This window comes from Malaclemys terrapin, chromosome 1 (genome assembly GCF_027887155.1).
Source record: "Malaclemys terrapin pileata isolate rMalTer1 chromosome 1, rMalTer1.hap1, whole genome shotgun sequence".
NCBI lineage: Eukaryota > Metazoa > Chordata > Testudines > Emydidae > Malaclemys > Malaclemys terrapin.
Window position 1 is genome coordinate 127,802,308 of NC_071505.1, and position 17,052 is coordinate 127,819,359.

Sequence of the window (17,052 nt, forward strand, 5' to 3'; positions counted from 1 at the left end):
CAGCCTTCCACTCCCCCCCGTGCCTGGCCCCGTCCACTTCCTCCACAAAAAATTCCTGGGTCCTGAAAAAGCTAAAATTGGTGAAAATTGGGAAAAACCCGAATACTGACTTTTTCAAAATCCAGGAATTTTTTTGGAGAAAAAAAATCAATAAATACCAAAATCAACAGGCTACGCAACATCTCAAATTAAATTAAATTTTTTCTCTCCTAGGTTAAAGGATCAACTTCTACTAAGGCTACACAAAAAGTGAATTTTGTTTGTTTCTAAACAGCAGAGATCTAGTCATCTCCTTAGCACATGTACCATTTTGGTGATAATGATATTTGGTATTCAGTTGTTTACAGTCTCAAAAGCTTGTACATTAGACACAACGAGAGACCAAATTTAGCCCATAACTGAAATGTATGAAAATTGGCCTACGGCAAATAGAAATGTTTCTTGTCCTCCCCCTTTCCTCATTTTGCTCTTCCCCATTTCTTTTTTAAATAAAAATTATAATGGAAAGAAATGAAAGGGGGAAGGAGAGAAACCTATTCCCCCTGCAATATTTGAAACCCTAACAACATTGTGCTAAGCATATAAGAACTTGGAAATGAAATTGACTAGAAATAAGTGAAAATGACTATTTTAAAACGGTCTGAAATGAAAAAAAAAACCACACAAACAGTAAAATGCATGTATGTTTACATAATTTTTTCCTAATGTGTTATTACCAATGTAAGTAAGGAAATCTGTTTTTTTTAAAAACAACTAGGAACGTAAGAATGGCCATACTGGGTCAGACCAAAGGTTCATCAAGCCCAGTATCCTGTACTCTGCCAGTGACCAATGGCAGGTGCCCCAAAGGGAATAAACAGACAGGTTATCATCACGTGATCCATGCCCTGTCACCCAATCCAGCTTCTGGCAAATAGAGGCTAGGGACACCATTCCTGCCCACCCTGGCTAAAAGCCACTGATGGACCTATCTTCCATGAATCTATCTAGCTCCCTTTTTTAAAGGTGTCCTTTTTAAACAAATCCTCCCAATAGCAACTGATCCCCCACTCCCCAAACCTATTACCTGGTTATTATTCCCCATTTATAGGTAGAGAAAGTGAAGAAGAGTAGTGAAGTGACTTGTCCAAGGCCACAGAAGAAGTCACTTGGATACTTGGATTAGAATTAAGGAGTTCCTTATTCAGAGTAAATCCTCCACACCCATGCTGCCTCCTGAAGACCTTCATGGCAAATATATCAGTGTCTATATACAGAAAAATGGAAGTTGCTCTATTGTTTTAACTGTGTAGAATTAATTAAAAATGCAATTAACAAACCTCAATTTTGTCTGTTTTCGCATCTCCCCAATATATTTTGCTTTCTGCATAATCCAGAGCCAGTCCATTTGGCCAGCCAAGTGAAGTATTCACCAGCACAACTCTGTCTGACCCATCTAATGCAGCCCTCTCAATCTTTGGAATTTCTCCCCAGTCAGTCCAATACATGTATCTGCAATGGAGAGCAGAAGAGATGTTACAAATACTTTAAAACCAATGCTTTCAACCTTCATGCAGCTCATCTCTCATACCCCCAAACCAAAACTGTGTGATCAGAAGACATACAATACAGACCAACGCATTTCTAGGACAAATGGACATGATTTCTATCACTGAGGTGGTAAAATTCAACTTGTGCAATATGTCCTCAATGGTGCTGATGTGTGTAAATGCACTGGTCAGTTTAACAGAATTTCCATAACAATCCACTGCAATTTTCATAATTGTATAGCCATTTTTAATGAGCTTGAATTAATAGCCAATTCTACTTAGTTATTCAAATCTGGAAACATGGGCAAAGACCAGAAAGAAATAAAGGGGACCAGTAATTAATCAATAAGTGGAAGTAGTTTATTCATCCCCATTTGTTAACTTTCAGATAATCCAGATTTTTTAATTTCAAGCAAACAGAGTATATGTAATATTCACGTTCCACTATCTACATGCATGTACATATAGACATCAGTTCCTATTTTACTAATTTTTTGATTGTGTTTTATATTTGGTAACAGGGTTGACTTTTTTAAAATCTTTTTCAGCTTGAGATGTACAAACACAGTGTTAAACCAGAACTGACACTAAGTTCTGATGTAATCTATTTAGTAATTTTGAGAAATTGCAAAATGAGAAACAGGAAAAAAAAGAGGAGGAAGAGGTTGAAAAAAAAAAAAAAAACTAATGAATTTTAGCTTTGGAAACGTAAGACCTCCTGCAAATCAAATGGAATTAAAGATCACTTGTTCTTAAATTTTCAAAGCAGTGTATGTACATCTGCATAGCCCAAATAATGTTACAGTTAGAAGTCAGATGAGTGAAAGTTTGAGTTAATATCATGATTAAAAAATTGGTATTATTTATACTCTTCAATATAGACAGGCCTGAACCCCATTAGAAAGATCACTAGGGTTTATATTTTTTGTTTGCCTTTTAAAGAGACCATAGTGTATTTGGCATCAGCGTGCTACAATGAATCTCTGCCATTGTTAAAGGGTCCACATTACATTTCTGAACGATACAACTTTCTAAAACACTTATAAACAGTTCCTTACCCAACCATGGGATCCAATACGATTGCTCTCGGTTCTTCCAAGTCTTCTGATATCAAGATCTTTCTCATAGTCCCGTTAAGTCTTGTCACCTCTATGCGGTCAGTACCGGTGTCTGTCCAATAAAGGTTTCGGGCAACCCAGTCCACAGCAATGCCATCGGGATGTGCAATCTGTGCTGTGACAACGAACTGACTAGCTGATCCATCTATGAAAGAGCGGCGAATGGCCCTCACCTCATCATCAGTCCAATAGATGTATCCTTCCACGGGATCATAGTCAATAGCAATGGCATGACGGATGTCCTCCAGCTGCAAGACAATGTCTGTAAAATCCGGGGTATCCAAGGAAATGCGCCTCAAGTCCGTCCTGCGGGCTAGGAGCAGTAACTCGGTGGCACCTGAATATACCAAAACCAAACAAAAAAAAAAATATCCTTAACTCAAAAATCCCACATGATAAATATGTAGATTCTGAGCAAGATTCTCAGCTGGTGCAAATTAGTGTGGCCCCATTGACTTCAGTGGTACTATGCAGATTGATTTGCACCACTTGAGAATCTGGCTCAAAATTCTTCAGTGTGAATTTTGGATCCAATGCTGAATGATTCCCAGGACATTTGAAGTTCCTTTCTGTAGAAATGGACCATTAAAATCTGCATGACATTAAGAAAATTTTGATGAATACTGCTCTTTTGGTCTAACTAATACCTGTTTACTTTTAAGATTTTTTAAAGATTGTTATCGATTTACATTTTCAAAGCTGTGGAAAATTAAGGGAGGGTCAGATAGTTATTTAATGACAGATGTTGAGATTCAAAAAATAAAAGCTTTATAACTGTTACAATACAAATTGTCAACATCATGTCAAAATATACAAGGTAAAATATCCTTAAATCAAATTAATAAACTCTCAAGCAGCATTTTCCTTATTCTATCTGTAAATTTTAATTATCAATGGAAATACTTTTTCATCTGTGTGTGTGTATGGTGAAATCAATATTTACCAATATTTCTCAATAAAAATTGAATTCTTCCAAGACTGAGAGAGAGAGAGAGAGAGAGACAGACAAAAAGAAAGCTCTGAAAGCAAATCGACAAGTCTGTTGTGACTATATTGGAACCACCAGTTGGCTACCCTCTCCTAGATAAAATATCTGGTGGAAATAGGGAAAAACCTCTCATTAAAAAAAAGTGTGTTTAAACAGTGAAATACCTATGAAACAAGAAGCTAATATAAAACAATGAGACTGACCTTCCTGTGAAAAATTTGTGTCAATCAACCTTGCTTGTTTAACAGGGGGAAATGCATTATATTGCTGGGATTCACTCATATTAAGCCAGATTTCATTAACACATCTAATGAAAGAAGTCTATATCAAGATGTGAAGACCACTACTACAAAGGCTTACAAAGTCATGCTGAAATAAAGTGTACTGATGCCTTTACAGTCTTTAGATTTACAGAGGGGAAAAAAATCTGTTCATTTATGCTGTAGATGATATTTCCATAGAGCACAGCACAAGCTGTTTGTTCACCTAGTGGTGAATTTGTCATTGTATCTGAACAGATTTTTATTTTCAATTATAATTTATTTTGCAGGGTTTTAAATATTTTTTTTTATCCTATGCCAATAAATTTCATTTTTATTTAAGATAAATCACCTCATCCAATTTCAGTTAAGTTGGTGTATCTATTTGGTAAGGAGTCACTGGATGGGTTTAAGAGGATCACAAGCAGGGCTGGCTTTAGGGGGTAGAAAGCAGAGGAATTGCTTGGGGCCCCAGAAAGCCAATGTACATGTTGCAGTGTCTGAAGCCCAAAGCCCTGAGCTTAAGGTAGGGGGCTGCAAGTTCTTCTAGTTGGGGCTGGTGGTGGGTCACACTTCCCCCCCCCTTTAAGTCCAAAGAGGGTCGTAAGCTCAAAATGGTTGAGAAACACTGCTAAAGAAGATGGTGATTTTGAACAAGTAAAGTATAGAACGTTAATACAAGTGTTCTTTCTTAAGAATGGACTAAAAAGACCTGTGTTATTCTCCATCCTGAACCATCGCATTCTCATTTAGAAATATATGTATACATTTTTCAGCTATTTAGCTAGTGAAAAATTCTTTTTTTATGCATTATCCAATGCAGGTTTTCCCCATCACGCAACTATATTTTTATGCATTCTTTAAACTTTAACATGCAACTTAAACAAAAGAAAAACATACCAGGGTGACAAGGGTATGCTACGCAGCAATTAAACACTTGCGGCTGGCCCATGTCAGCTGACTCAAGCTCGGGTTGTGAGGCTATAAAAGTGTAGTGTAGATGTCCGGGCACAGGCTGGTGCCCAGGTTCTGGGACCCTCCCCCGTCACAGGATCTGGAACCCAGGCTCCAGCCGGAGCCCAAACATCTACACTGCAATTAAACAGCTCGAAAGCCTGAGCCCAAGTCAGCTGACATAGGCCAGCTGCGAGTGTTTAATTGGTGTGTAGACAGATACTAGGAGTCTCATGCTTACAAAAGTTCAAAAAAAGTAAGCAACCTTGTCACAGAAGTCTATTAACATACCATATCCACAAAAATAAATAAATGAATAAATAAATAAAATCTTGATTCAATGTCAAGGTCAAAACATACTCACATTGAATCATCATATATGAAGTAATAGATGCACAAGTAATAAATTTGCCACCAACTACCTCAACTATTCATAGTCAACTAACTAATGATTCTCCAATACATCCTCATCAGAATCTACATCACCTTTTATCCAAGCTTCCTTTTGACCTAAATTGTAGAAATATGATTTTGGAATCACTGATTAATCTTTATCTTCATCATCATCATCTACTGCAGTTAAAGTGGTAGGAATGCATTACCATCAGGTTTGTAGATGATCAAAAGAGGTCATATGAAGTATTTCAGATAGTAATTTTAATATGTAACTTTAAAAAAAACTTTCTTGCACATGGCTGAAAGTTTCGAAGGACTACTGCTAGTTTGCCAGAAAGACTTCAGCTGAGTAAAGTACTGTCTGTGCTGAAATTCACCCTTAAAATTGACAAACTGACCACCTGATTGTTCCCAAATAAGCTCCATTTCAACACAGCATTAACAAAAGAAAACAGAAGAATTTTGTTTAGTCAAACAGACTGCAGGCTGGTCTCCATTGGAGAACATACAACGGCATAGCTATATCTCTCAGGAGTGTGAAAAATCCACACCCCTGAGAGACACAAACATACCGACCTAGCCCCTGGTGTAGACAGTGCTAGGTCTATGGAAGAATTTGTCTGTTGGCCAAGCTACTGCCTTTTGGGGAGGAGAATTACCAATGCCAGCAGAAGAACCCCTCCAATCAATGGAAGTATTGTCTACACTGCGTGTTGCAGATGTGCTGCCGTAGCATTTTAAGTGTAGACATACCTGTGTCTCTAGGACCCGTGTCTTTAAGACCTCATTCAATATCAGGAGATAATTGGCTTTCAGTTAACCTGTGTTGCACACCGGATCTTTGAGCTAAGCATTTCATGGTCTTTATCTAGGAGCATAGCAAACATTCCACTCATCAGACAAAACCAACCCCGCAAAAACATGGCCAATCAAGCAATAAAAAGTTAAAAACGTACTTTAAAGTGATTATCCGCACCTCCGTAAATAGACAACTTATCTGGCTAGTTATATCGCCTTTGAAAGCCATTCTGTTAGGAAAATGGGAATTGATTAGCAGAGAAGCACCTCATCAGAAGTTTAGGTTGAAGCAATATCACTTCAGATGACCTCAGCAGGCTCTCCTTGTCCTGATTAATACCAAAAGTAGTAAATCTCAGAGGTTGGAATATCTATAGGATGACCACGGGCCACACATCACCACCTTGATCATCATCAAGGAACAAACAAGGGAGGACTCAAAACTAAAATCTAGACAAACTTGTACAAAACATCAGTTGAAAAGCCTCATATAACATTGGATTGTGATGACTATATTCACAGGAATATGCAAGACATGTGGGTTGCTTAAGACCTGAGGTTTTTAAATCTCAGTATTTTGCTAATTCCAATTCCAGAGATCATTTAAAAACAAACACACACACGACTGAAGTTCAGCTTCAAGACTCTGTACATACACTATCAGTTTTCCAAGATAACTACTCAGGATAGTGGCGGTTGTAACTTTTGTCCTTTGACACGGTAATGAAGTTTAACTTAAAATTTGTGTGTTTTTGTTTCGCTTTGGTACAAGATTAAAACTAAAACCAAAACCAAGAAGCTTCTGCCTCCACTGGTGAATACAGGAAAAATCATACAGTATACGCATACTTAAGAGGAAAAAATGCAGGAAAGAGTATTTCAAGTTTGTGCATGCCAGTGTACAGGGTTCAGGTCATCATTTATTTGGGCACTGTAACTCCTTATGAATTTACAAAATGGCTCAAAACCCCACCACTACCAATGGATTCAAATGCCTCTAGGACTTCAGTGGGGCAGGGGAACACACAGGAGCTACCAAATGTAATGTACTTTTTTAATTCAAGTGTTACGGAACTATATTTAAAGTTAGCATTTAACAGTACACCAAAAATACTGAAGTAGTGCTATAAATTAAAAGGGCAGGTTTTTAAAATCAGGTCCTCTGATTACCATCTTGCTGATCTCCCACACAATTTATGAGAATTTTAGCACCCAATAGTTTATACATGATTAAAGTTGGAGACCAAGACAACCATTGGGGGGGAGAGATAACTCACTGGTTTGAGCATTGGCCTGCTAAACACAGTGTTGTAAATTCAATCCTTGAGGGGGCCATTTAGGGATCTGGGGCAAAAAACTATCTGGGGATTGGTCCTGCTCTGAGCAGGGGGCTGGACTAGATGACCTCCTGAGGTCCCTTCCAACCCTATTCTATGATTTAAATATTTTATATATATATATATATATATAAATAAAAGTTAGGTGTTCGTGGGAACTCACTGGGTGCTCAGTACTTTTTGAGAAGTCAAGCCACTTATTTAGGTGTCTAAATATGGAAGCATTACTCTAGGGCACCCATGTTTGAAAACTTTAGCCTACTTTTATTAAGCAGTTTTAAAGCTGGCTTTGCAAGCTTGCAGTGCATTGTGTTAGTTCTACTACTCCTAATATTTCTCTAGAAAGTCATTACTAATAATCAAGTCTAATTTAAACACATGGGGTGGGGGAGAGATCTGGGAAAGAATGGGACGAAGCAAGCTGATACTTGCAATGACATAACTTTAAAGTCAAGTGTGTCATGACCTGCCAAGCTTTACAATGAATTCCAGCTTTACAATGATATAAACAAAGCATCTGCTTCTTGCCCTGGTGATCTGTACATTATTTTACTTTAAAACCATTGTTGGTCCCTCAGGCCAACAGTGTTTTTTTGGTATTGGTCCAGGACCAAATAAATAACAAGACCCAGGCCTAGCACAAGTCTAATTGTCTCTCTGTGGCTTATCAAGCATAAGTAATGAATAAGTTCTCAATACAGTTATTACATATTTGATTCAACTTCCTGCTCCGAAAAATCTTTCCCTTGATTTTTATCCCACCCATTGTTGTATCAGTTGCTGTCAGTCTGCCCCTGCTACTACAGGGAGAGAGAAGATTTCTCTTCTAAATGACAACAGCCTTGAATTTGCAGAGGAAAAGGACAAGTGTCCAGAAATCAAAGGCAAATTTCTCTCTCGTTTAAAGGGAGGTGGGAAAAGGAACAATTTTAAAGTTAAGATTCTTGATATATATATATATATATATATATATATATATATATATGGAAATCTGGATTCAGGCTTTACAGGCTGTGGAGGCAGAGAATTTAGGAGTTTTTTCCCCAAGGGGTAGTCTTACACTGCAACAGGAAATACAGAGTTCTGGAAAGAAAGCCAGACAGACAGACGGTTGCTAGATATGGATGGGATAAAGAATGTCTCTTCTTGACAGTGAACAGGAAGACCAAAGCAAGGTTCACACTTAAAAATATTTTTTTTTACAATGCTACATTAGAAAAATGTTATGTCTCCTCACTAAGTGAAAGCAACTACTGCAGTGTTCATTCCTTTCCAAGTGCCAACAATTAAACTGTACTAGTGGAAGAAAAAGTGGGAAATTATAAGAAAAAGTCTAGTGCACCTAAGGGCACAGAATGCAAGCAAATGAAAGGAGAGATCTTCCCAAGATCAACAAGAAAAAGGCCTCTAAAACAAACTCAAATTTTACCATTAAAAAAATGAAATGTCAAACAAACAGCATATATATAGCCAGAGTGTCAATAGAATTAGGTTCATATGGTGCATGTCATACTGAAAAACACCCCAAAGTGCTTTACAGAACAGCAAGCTAAAGTATCACTAGTACAATGACAGTGTAGGTAAAGTACTGGGTATAGCAGTTGCATGCTCAAAATAGCTCTGTAAGCCTTGGACATATCAAGTGAGGAATTGCTGGCGGGGAAACTGGTCATTCTCCCTCTCTATTCTTTGACTAATGGGGATTTTTGAAGTTTCACCCAGATTTTGGAGGAGTGTTAGCACTGGAAGTAAGCCAAAGTCCCAATTAGATAACTGTTTTCTTTTGGAAGGGGAGTGGAAATTAAAAGTGTTATTAGTATTATTAGTCATGAGGAGAATAACTAACTTTATCCCAGCTCATACATCAACCCTTCCTAAAAGACTCTGGAGAGAAGTTTATGGAATCTACCCAAAACAGGAAAGGGGGGAAAAAAGAAAAGGTATTGTTCTGAATAGTCAGAAAAAAAATGAAGTTCCTCTAAGGTGCAATTAAAAAAAAAAAAAAAAAACACTAGAAAAAACACTTTGCTATAAACTGAGACTATTCAAAAATGCTAGTTGTCATGGAAACTGCTCAACGAGGGTCAGCCAGCCTCACCTTTGGCTGCAAGGATCATTTGTCAATGCCAAATCATTGCAAACATGCACACAATACTCACCCTCCAAATCTTTTCCGTTCTGGCCAGCGCGCTAATCTAACATACCAGAAAAATAAGGATCTCTGCTTCTCAGAGGTATTCCTTTCAGTATGAAACAATTTATTATTTAGTTTTGGAATTATCATGATTCTTGCTCAGATCACCACTAGAAGATAAAACTGCTTTGAAAGAAAGAAGCATTGTCTCTCTCTTCATTTTCACTACTCTTTAACTGGAAATCATCTTTTTTCCCCAGCAAAGTCAAAAATGTTAAAGTTTCAGCCGAGGTTTTGAAATGTAATTATTCAGCTTTTTCTTGGTTCTTTCAGCACAACTGAAATTTACTGAATGGATCTGGCTCACAGGGGGAAATTGATTTTTTTAATTCACGGTGTTCAGTTTCACTCTTTCCATGACAGACATTTAACAGGCCAACTGCAGAGTAAAAATGGAAAATCAATTTATTTCACTAATATCAGTAAGCAGCCTAAAAGAGGAAGTCTACACATAAACAAGAACAGATTTACTTCTTTTAGATCCTTGGGAATCCTGCTGGCCTGCTCTTTTTAACTGTGATACCCCGCAAAATTCACAATTTTAACATCTCACAACTACCAAAGCAATCGGCGGCCACTTGGAGCTGGCCCTGTAGGGCTCAGGAAAGTCCTGTCTCCCTCACCCACAGCAACCCCAAGTCTCTGTCACCTTCCCCACCTCAAAGAAAGCGCACGATTGTCAAAGATACCTTTTTATTATTATATAATCTCTGAGCAAAGCATAACAACTTTGAAAGCTGGACCATACCCAACACACAGGCCTTCCCTATTTCCCTTTGGTCTTATCCTCCCCCAGCAAAAGTCTCTTACCAGCTGTGATTTACCAGTATGATGCATACTGGGGCATTAGCTCAGCACAGCAGGACGTCCTAGAATGTGAAACAAGGCTTGAGGTGTATACATTTTTACTTTGTTTTGCACTGACTACTCTAATCCTGTTTAGCAGAGAGGTATACAGCACATATTGACCAAGGAAATGGATTTTCCATTTTTAATTTCCATTCTACCTCTTAAAAGGTGGGCCCGTTATTTTGGAAGATTCAGAGAGCATAAACAGGCAGAGTCAGAGTTTAAGACCAGAGTGACCACCGGATCATCTCACCTGATCTCCTGTATATCAGAGGCCACAAAATACCATCCAGCCACCTCCACACCAAACAACCATATTTAGACCAAAGTATTATAGCCCTCAGGAAACTAAATTATTGTGTGCCACAGGCACAGAACAGAGGGACACACAACTTGATATCAATATGATCATCCAAGTGTCTCTGCTGCACATACTCTACATATTACTAGCACAATGCTTTAAAGTGATTCTTAGTAAATAAAACCACTGATATGAAGAACTATGCTGTATGTCTGAACAGGAGCACACTAATGGTTCAGTGTCTCATGTTCTTATGGAGAGAACTGAGTAAAAATTGACTCATTATGAACCAGGCAAAGAAATAAGCTGATAAATGTATGGGTGTGAATACCCGATTCCAATAACAGAGTTTAAATCATTATATGAGATTTTTATTTATGAAAATAAATTCTCTTCGTACACTTGCCTCAGATAATTTATTTGACAGGCAATAAAATCATCATTACCTTGTTCATCATGGTAAGGATGGGTAAGTACATTTTTTGCATGGGCTGGCAATTCCTCATGACAATTTTGCAAGGCTGCTTTGGAATCTTTATGCTTTTTTGCTCTTCTATGTATAAGAGGCAATTTATTTTAATAAGGTTCTCACAGACACATCTAGCCAGGTTAAACAATCAGGAGAAGGAGTGAAATAGGATGAGAGAAGAGGAAACACTGAAGAGCAGCTACAAGTCCTAGAAAATGTCTTAAATTAAATATAAAAGGGTATTCGTATAAAGTATGTTAATAAAATTATTCTATTTAAAATTAATTCTGCCTGTATCATTGTATGGGTTTTTTTCCCCCTCTTGCTTCCTTTTCAGGCGAGAGAGCCTGCATGAAAAAAGGCTCTTTGTTTTACAAAAGTTAATTTGATCCTGATACTTATTCTTCAGCTGTTTGACATCAGGATCATTATAGCAATCCGATCCAATGTTAAATTTATTTAGATTTTCAAACTTGAGTGCCTAAAGTTAGGCACCTGAATCTATACTTAGGCACTTCAGTAAACATCGCTTGATTTTCAGGGAGGGATGTTGATCAGTCATATTTCCCAAACAAGTCAGCTAGACCTCTGGGTGCTCAATACGTCTGCAAATAATGCCACTTTTATTTTAGTGCCTAAATATAAATTCAGGTGCCTAACTTTCGGCACACGAGTTTGAAAGTTTCAGCCTATGATGTTAGGTATGCATAGAGTAGGATAAGTAGCAGCATTAAAGAGATATTTTAATTTGTTGGATGTCACTAATCAAGAAGGGATGAAAATATTTAATGTACAATAACAGACGTGCTTTACAGACATTAATTAATTAAGGCCAGGTCTACACAACAGACTTATATCGGTATAACCATGTTGCTCAGGGGTGTGAAAAGTCCATACCCCTGAGCGACAGAGTTATTCCAACCTAACCCCTGGTGTACACAGGGCTATGTTGGTGGGAGAGCTTCTCCGTCAATGTAGCTGCCACCTCTCAGGGAGGTGGATTAACTATACTAATGGGAGAAGCTCACCCATCAGCATAGGAGTGTCTTCACTTAAGCGCTACAGTGGTGCAGCTGTGCCTATGGAGCGGTTTAGGTGTAGATCTGCCCTAAGAAGCAATATACGAGGTAGCTGTTACCTCCCTTTTCAGAGATGAGAAAACCAAGGCTCAAAATGCTTGCCCAAAGCCACAGAGTCAACCAGTGGCAGTGGTGGGACTACACCCCAGAGTCAACCAGTGGCAGTGGTGGGACTACACCACTACATCTCCAGTACCTATTCTTTAGCCATGAGACCATGCCTTCTCTTTTAAAAAAAAAAATAGAGAGATGAGCCTATTAATAGAACACAATTAGAAATTTTCCAGGCATATGCAAGTCTTCAGGGAACATTCCCTATAATTTATATCTGTACTGGAAAAGCATAAATCATTCCATCATACTATTTCCCATAATAGTATTTCCAACTCATGAGCCCCTTCATACACATTATCACATGAAATGGACAAACACCTTTCTTGCAGAAACTACGTAAAGTTTATTCCTAAATAATCTTTCAAAAACAAATCCTACCATCTTTGCAGGTCTTTCCATTCTCAAGGAGTTTCACACCAGTGGGACAAGCACACTGATAAGAAGGCTTGATAGGAGACATCAAACACAAGTGGGAGCAGCCACCATTATTACTTCCACATGGGTTTGTAGCTGTTGAATATAAATCACACAGATTAATGTTTTTAATAATAAATGACCTCATCTCATGTGTCAGGAGGCATAAGGCTTTTTGAGTTGTAAGAGTCTGTGATAGGAAAGTGGATAAAGGAGGAAATAATAAACACAGAACAAGTAAAAGTTAATTCAAAGCATTAAGAGTGGGTAATTATTGTACCCAACTGCGAAGACATTGCGTATTTCCTTTCTTGAAAATGTGCATTTGGCTCTACATAGGATTTGTGTTTCATCTGTGCTCTTATCAGTTTCACAAACTGCTCAGCACCAAAACAAGCAGCAGCATGTACAAAAATACAAAATGCAAGCAAGATAAATTCATTAAAAGGTTAAGATGGTGGCTATCCTACAGAGCTAGTCGTGTTTAACACCATTAGCCACATTAACAATAGTTTCCATTCAGGAACATGGACTTCTCAGGTAATGCTCAAGAGAGAGAAAACATACAAGTCCCCTATTGCTTAAATCTCCAGCACATGGCCCCCTTAAAAATAAATAAATAAAAAGGAATGCTGCACAGCATCACTATGGCTGGCAAGAGGAGGAGGAGGGGTGAGATGTTTTATTAATGTTAAAGAACAACGTAAAGAATATTCAGTGTCCCTTTGGGTCTATTCCTAAATCCCCTGCTTTGGAAACTGTTGCATCATAAAGCAAATGGAGCCATCCAGCTCCCTCGCAATTTCCTCCTGTCTCCAAACAGAAAGGCATATCAGACTTTTACAGATCAGTTCCAACCTGCGGCTAGAAAAGAAAGCAAGACTCCTTACCATTTGGCTGCCTCTGTTGGCTGAAAACATGGATATCCATGGGAGAGAAAATGTTGGAATGTATTTCACGCAGGTCCTCCCCAGAGTACTTGTTGCAGGCCAAGATAGAATGAGTGTTCCAGTCAGTCCAGTACAATGTGTCCCCAAACAAAGTCAAAGCAAAAGGATGTGGAAGGGATCCTTTAACCACTGCTTGCCTAATAGGGTACAAGGAGGAAAACACATGTGCACATATAATTAAAAGTATGCTTTTGTTTTTAATTTTATGTTTAAGTAGTGTAGTATTTATGAAAAGGTGTTACATTGATAGCACTGCTGAACAAAGCCTTTTGTTTATCCATGGAAAAGCACATTAGCAACGGAGGGCAATTCACTTTCTATTGGCCAATCCGTTGATGCCAGAATGCCAACAGATGCCAGCTGTAAGGGGTATATAGCTCTACTAACAAAGCACTATAAAAGTGCCAAGGAGTAGTTACCTTTTCAAAGTGCTGCACAAACATTAGAGTCATATTGAGATTACCAACTCATTTCACACTTGCCAAACTACTGATAAATAATTCAAGTCACTTCCAATCTTGACACAAATTTAGAACTGCAAGGGTTTGTGATCTATTACCAAGCCTCCAGGCCAGCCATCCTCTTCCAGCTTTACTATTATTTTCAACCATTAGAAGAATAGCTATAGTGTCAAAAATTTAACTATTACAAAGTGTTTAAATACCAGAGTTCTTTTTATCATCATTTATTACACTAGATTGTTTTAATATTTATTAAAAGCAAGGCCATTAAGAATCTCATCTACTGGCCACATTGCTATGATATCTCTTCTCATCCCAGTTTCCTGTTTTATGTGGTTCTTACCTATCCCCAAAATGCAATTCAAACTTTGTGGAAAACAACATGTTCAAGTTTCTGCTATGTTGAAATCAGTCATTATGAATCTGGCCTCATGGGATTCAAACTGAGTAATTTGCGGGTTTTTTTTTTTTTTTAAGCAGCTTGTTCTACCTCACACACATGAAACACTGTAGCTGACTTCCAAATACCCCTTTACCCAGTGTTCTGTTCTGAATGTTATCAATTTTTAATACCTCTATGTTTTTGCCATTCCTTCCTTCCTTCCTTCGTTGGTGTCAGTGTGTAGCTTCTGCTTAGAAAATGAAGTGGGACTTAACAAAAATGTATACAGGTCTGTCGCATCTTAGGTGCATTTAACATGTGCGATTTAAGCTTTACGCGGTCGGCAAAAACAAAACAAAACAAAAAAGAGAAAAATAACAATTTAAATACTGTTTCTGTAGTGTGGGCGATTCTGCCCGCCACTACACTCAATGTAATTTTGACTATACGCGATTTTCGCTTTAGGCGCTGACTGCGGAACGTAACCCCAGCGTAAGATGAGACAGACCTGTATACATTTCCACTAGACATTCAGTTGCTGGCACAGGTCAAACTCATTTTGGCAAACTGCATTTACTTAAGAGGACTACTAAAGTAAGGCAACAAGGAGTCCGGTGGCACCTTAAAGACTAACAGATAGTAAGGCAGACATTCTAAAAGATAGTTATTGAACCCCACTTCCCATGAATTCTGGAGACACATTCCTGACCAAAGATTAGGGCTTGAGATACAGGCTCAGTTTCTTTGGAATCAAGATTTGTAAGATGTACAATGACCTCATTTCAAAGTCTTTTCTTGAGTGGAAAGGAGTTGCATAACTTGGAGAAATATCCATACACTCCCTCGTACAAAAGAGTCAACAACCGAATGAGGGACAACAATACTCTCACTTTTCTGATCAGTGTTAAAAGCTAAGCAGCAGGACAGTATTGTGAAGTATGAACCTGTACTGGACCAGTGGCTCTTAGGATAAAGGATGTTGCAATTTCTAGTACTTTCACTCTAGCACATTTAATTACCAATGAACTGTCTTTTAAGAACTGCTATTCTTCAATTTGCTAGAAAAACAAGCTGATTCATTTAATGGTCATGTTTATGTTCTAACACCACACTAAATAAAATCTTCTATTTCCTTATATTTTGCAATAGGATCTCAAGTATTAAATCATAACTGCTCTTTTACATGCCTCCATCTGAGTCAGACAGGTATATATTAGCACCTAATTAAAATGAGGAAACTCAAGTTCACACATTGTGAGAGACTATTATAATCTAACTTTCAGTTGAAATCCAACATTATGATAATGAAGCTTGACCTACTAGGTACTCCCAGAATAATGGAGTTTTAAAAAATATGTGCCAAATAGCCATTAAAAAGCTTTCAAGTATGCATAATTAGCCACAGGTTATAACAGGGGTAGGCAACCTATGGCACGCGAGCTAATTTTCAGTGGCAATCACACTGCCCAATCCTCGCCACCGGTCCAGGGAGCTCTGCATTTTAATTTAATTTTAAATGAACCTTCTTAAACATTTTAAAAACCTTATTTACTTTTAGTTTAGTTATATATTATAGACTTATAGAAACTGACCTTCTAAAAACGTTAAAATGTATTATTGGCATGCAAAACCTTAAATTAGAGTGAATAAATGAAGACTTGGCACACCACTTCTGAAAGGTTGTCAACCCCTGGGTTATAACAACAGGACCAGAATTTGTCCAAGTCTTTTAACACATCACATGATAATTAAAAACAGCAGAATTCCAAGGTCTCACTGATTACCAACCCTCTCACTGCCCCCCGCCCCCGTCCCCCCCAAAACCCAGTGGTCTGAACACTCAAGGTCAGATTTTTCAAGAGTGCTCAGCGTGCACCTACAACTCAAGCCATATTTTTCAATAGAGCTCAGTTCCCATTTAAAGTGCTCAGATTTTTAAACATCCTCAGGCCCCAAGAGCCCTCAAAGAGAACATGTCATTGAGAACAATGGAAGATGCTGGGTGCAGAGCACTTTTGAAAATCTAACCATTAACATGCAATGCATAAAGTGAATTGTGATCCTTATCCAAGCCTGACCCTATCTGGAAAGGTTCGTAAAGAGTAGGAAGCTACTTCACTTGATTGCTCTATCAGTTATGTGGTTATACTTAAGTGTGTGTTATTTTTTCTGTAGATAAAAGGACAAGTCATGGTGAAAAAGTCTTTCAACCTAAGTACACAGGTTCTGGTTTCTGGTACTTCATTAAGCTAAGTAATAATATAACTCTATGATCCAATTCATGTAGTTTTCTGGACAGCAATTAGGAGATGTGGTGATAGTTCATTTTCAATCACCTAATCTAAATGGCATTTTATTCTCTCTAAACATGTTCTATGGGCCATATTAGCAAGTTTGCTGATGAGTAGCTAGACAATTTGCATCAACAATGAAGTTGAGCTCCACTAAACAGACCTTGC

The 17,052-nt window shown here is 38.0% G+C and overlaps 1 protein-coding gene across 2 annotated transcripts in view; it reads right to left on the reverse strand.

Moving 5' to 3' along the window:
• LRP6 (LDL receptor related protein 6) overlaps positions 1–17,052 on the reverse strand; it is a 197,294-nt gene that overhangs the window by 78,005 nt on the left and 102,237 nt on the right. For both annotated transcript variants that reach the window (XM_054038646.1, XM_054038639.1), the window contains 4 exons: positions 13,691–13,887; positions 12,765–12,896; positions 2,588–2,984; positions 1,320–1,491 (listed from right to left, as the gene is read on the reverse strand). In XM_054038646.1, coding sequence (XP_053894621.1) covers positions 1,320–1,491; positions 2,588–2,984; positions 12,765–12,896; positions 13,691–13,887 — 898 coding nt within the window. The remainder of the gene's footprint in view (positions 1–1,319; positions 1,492–2,587; positions 2,985–12,764; positions 12,897–13,690; positions 13,888–17,052) is intronic.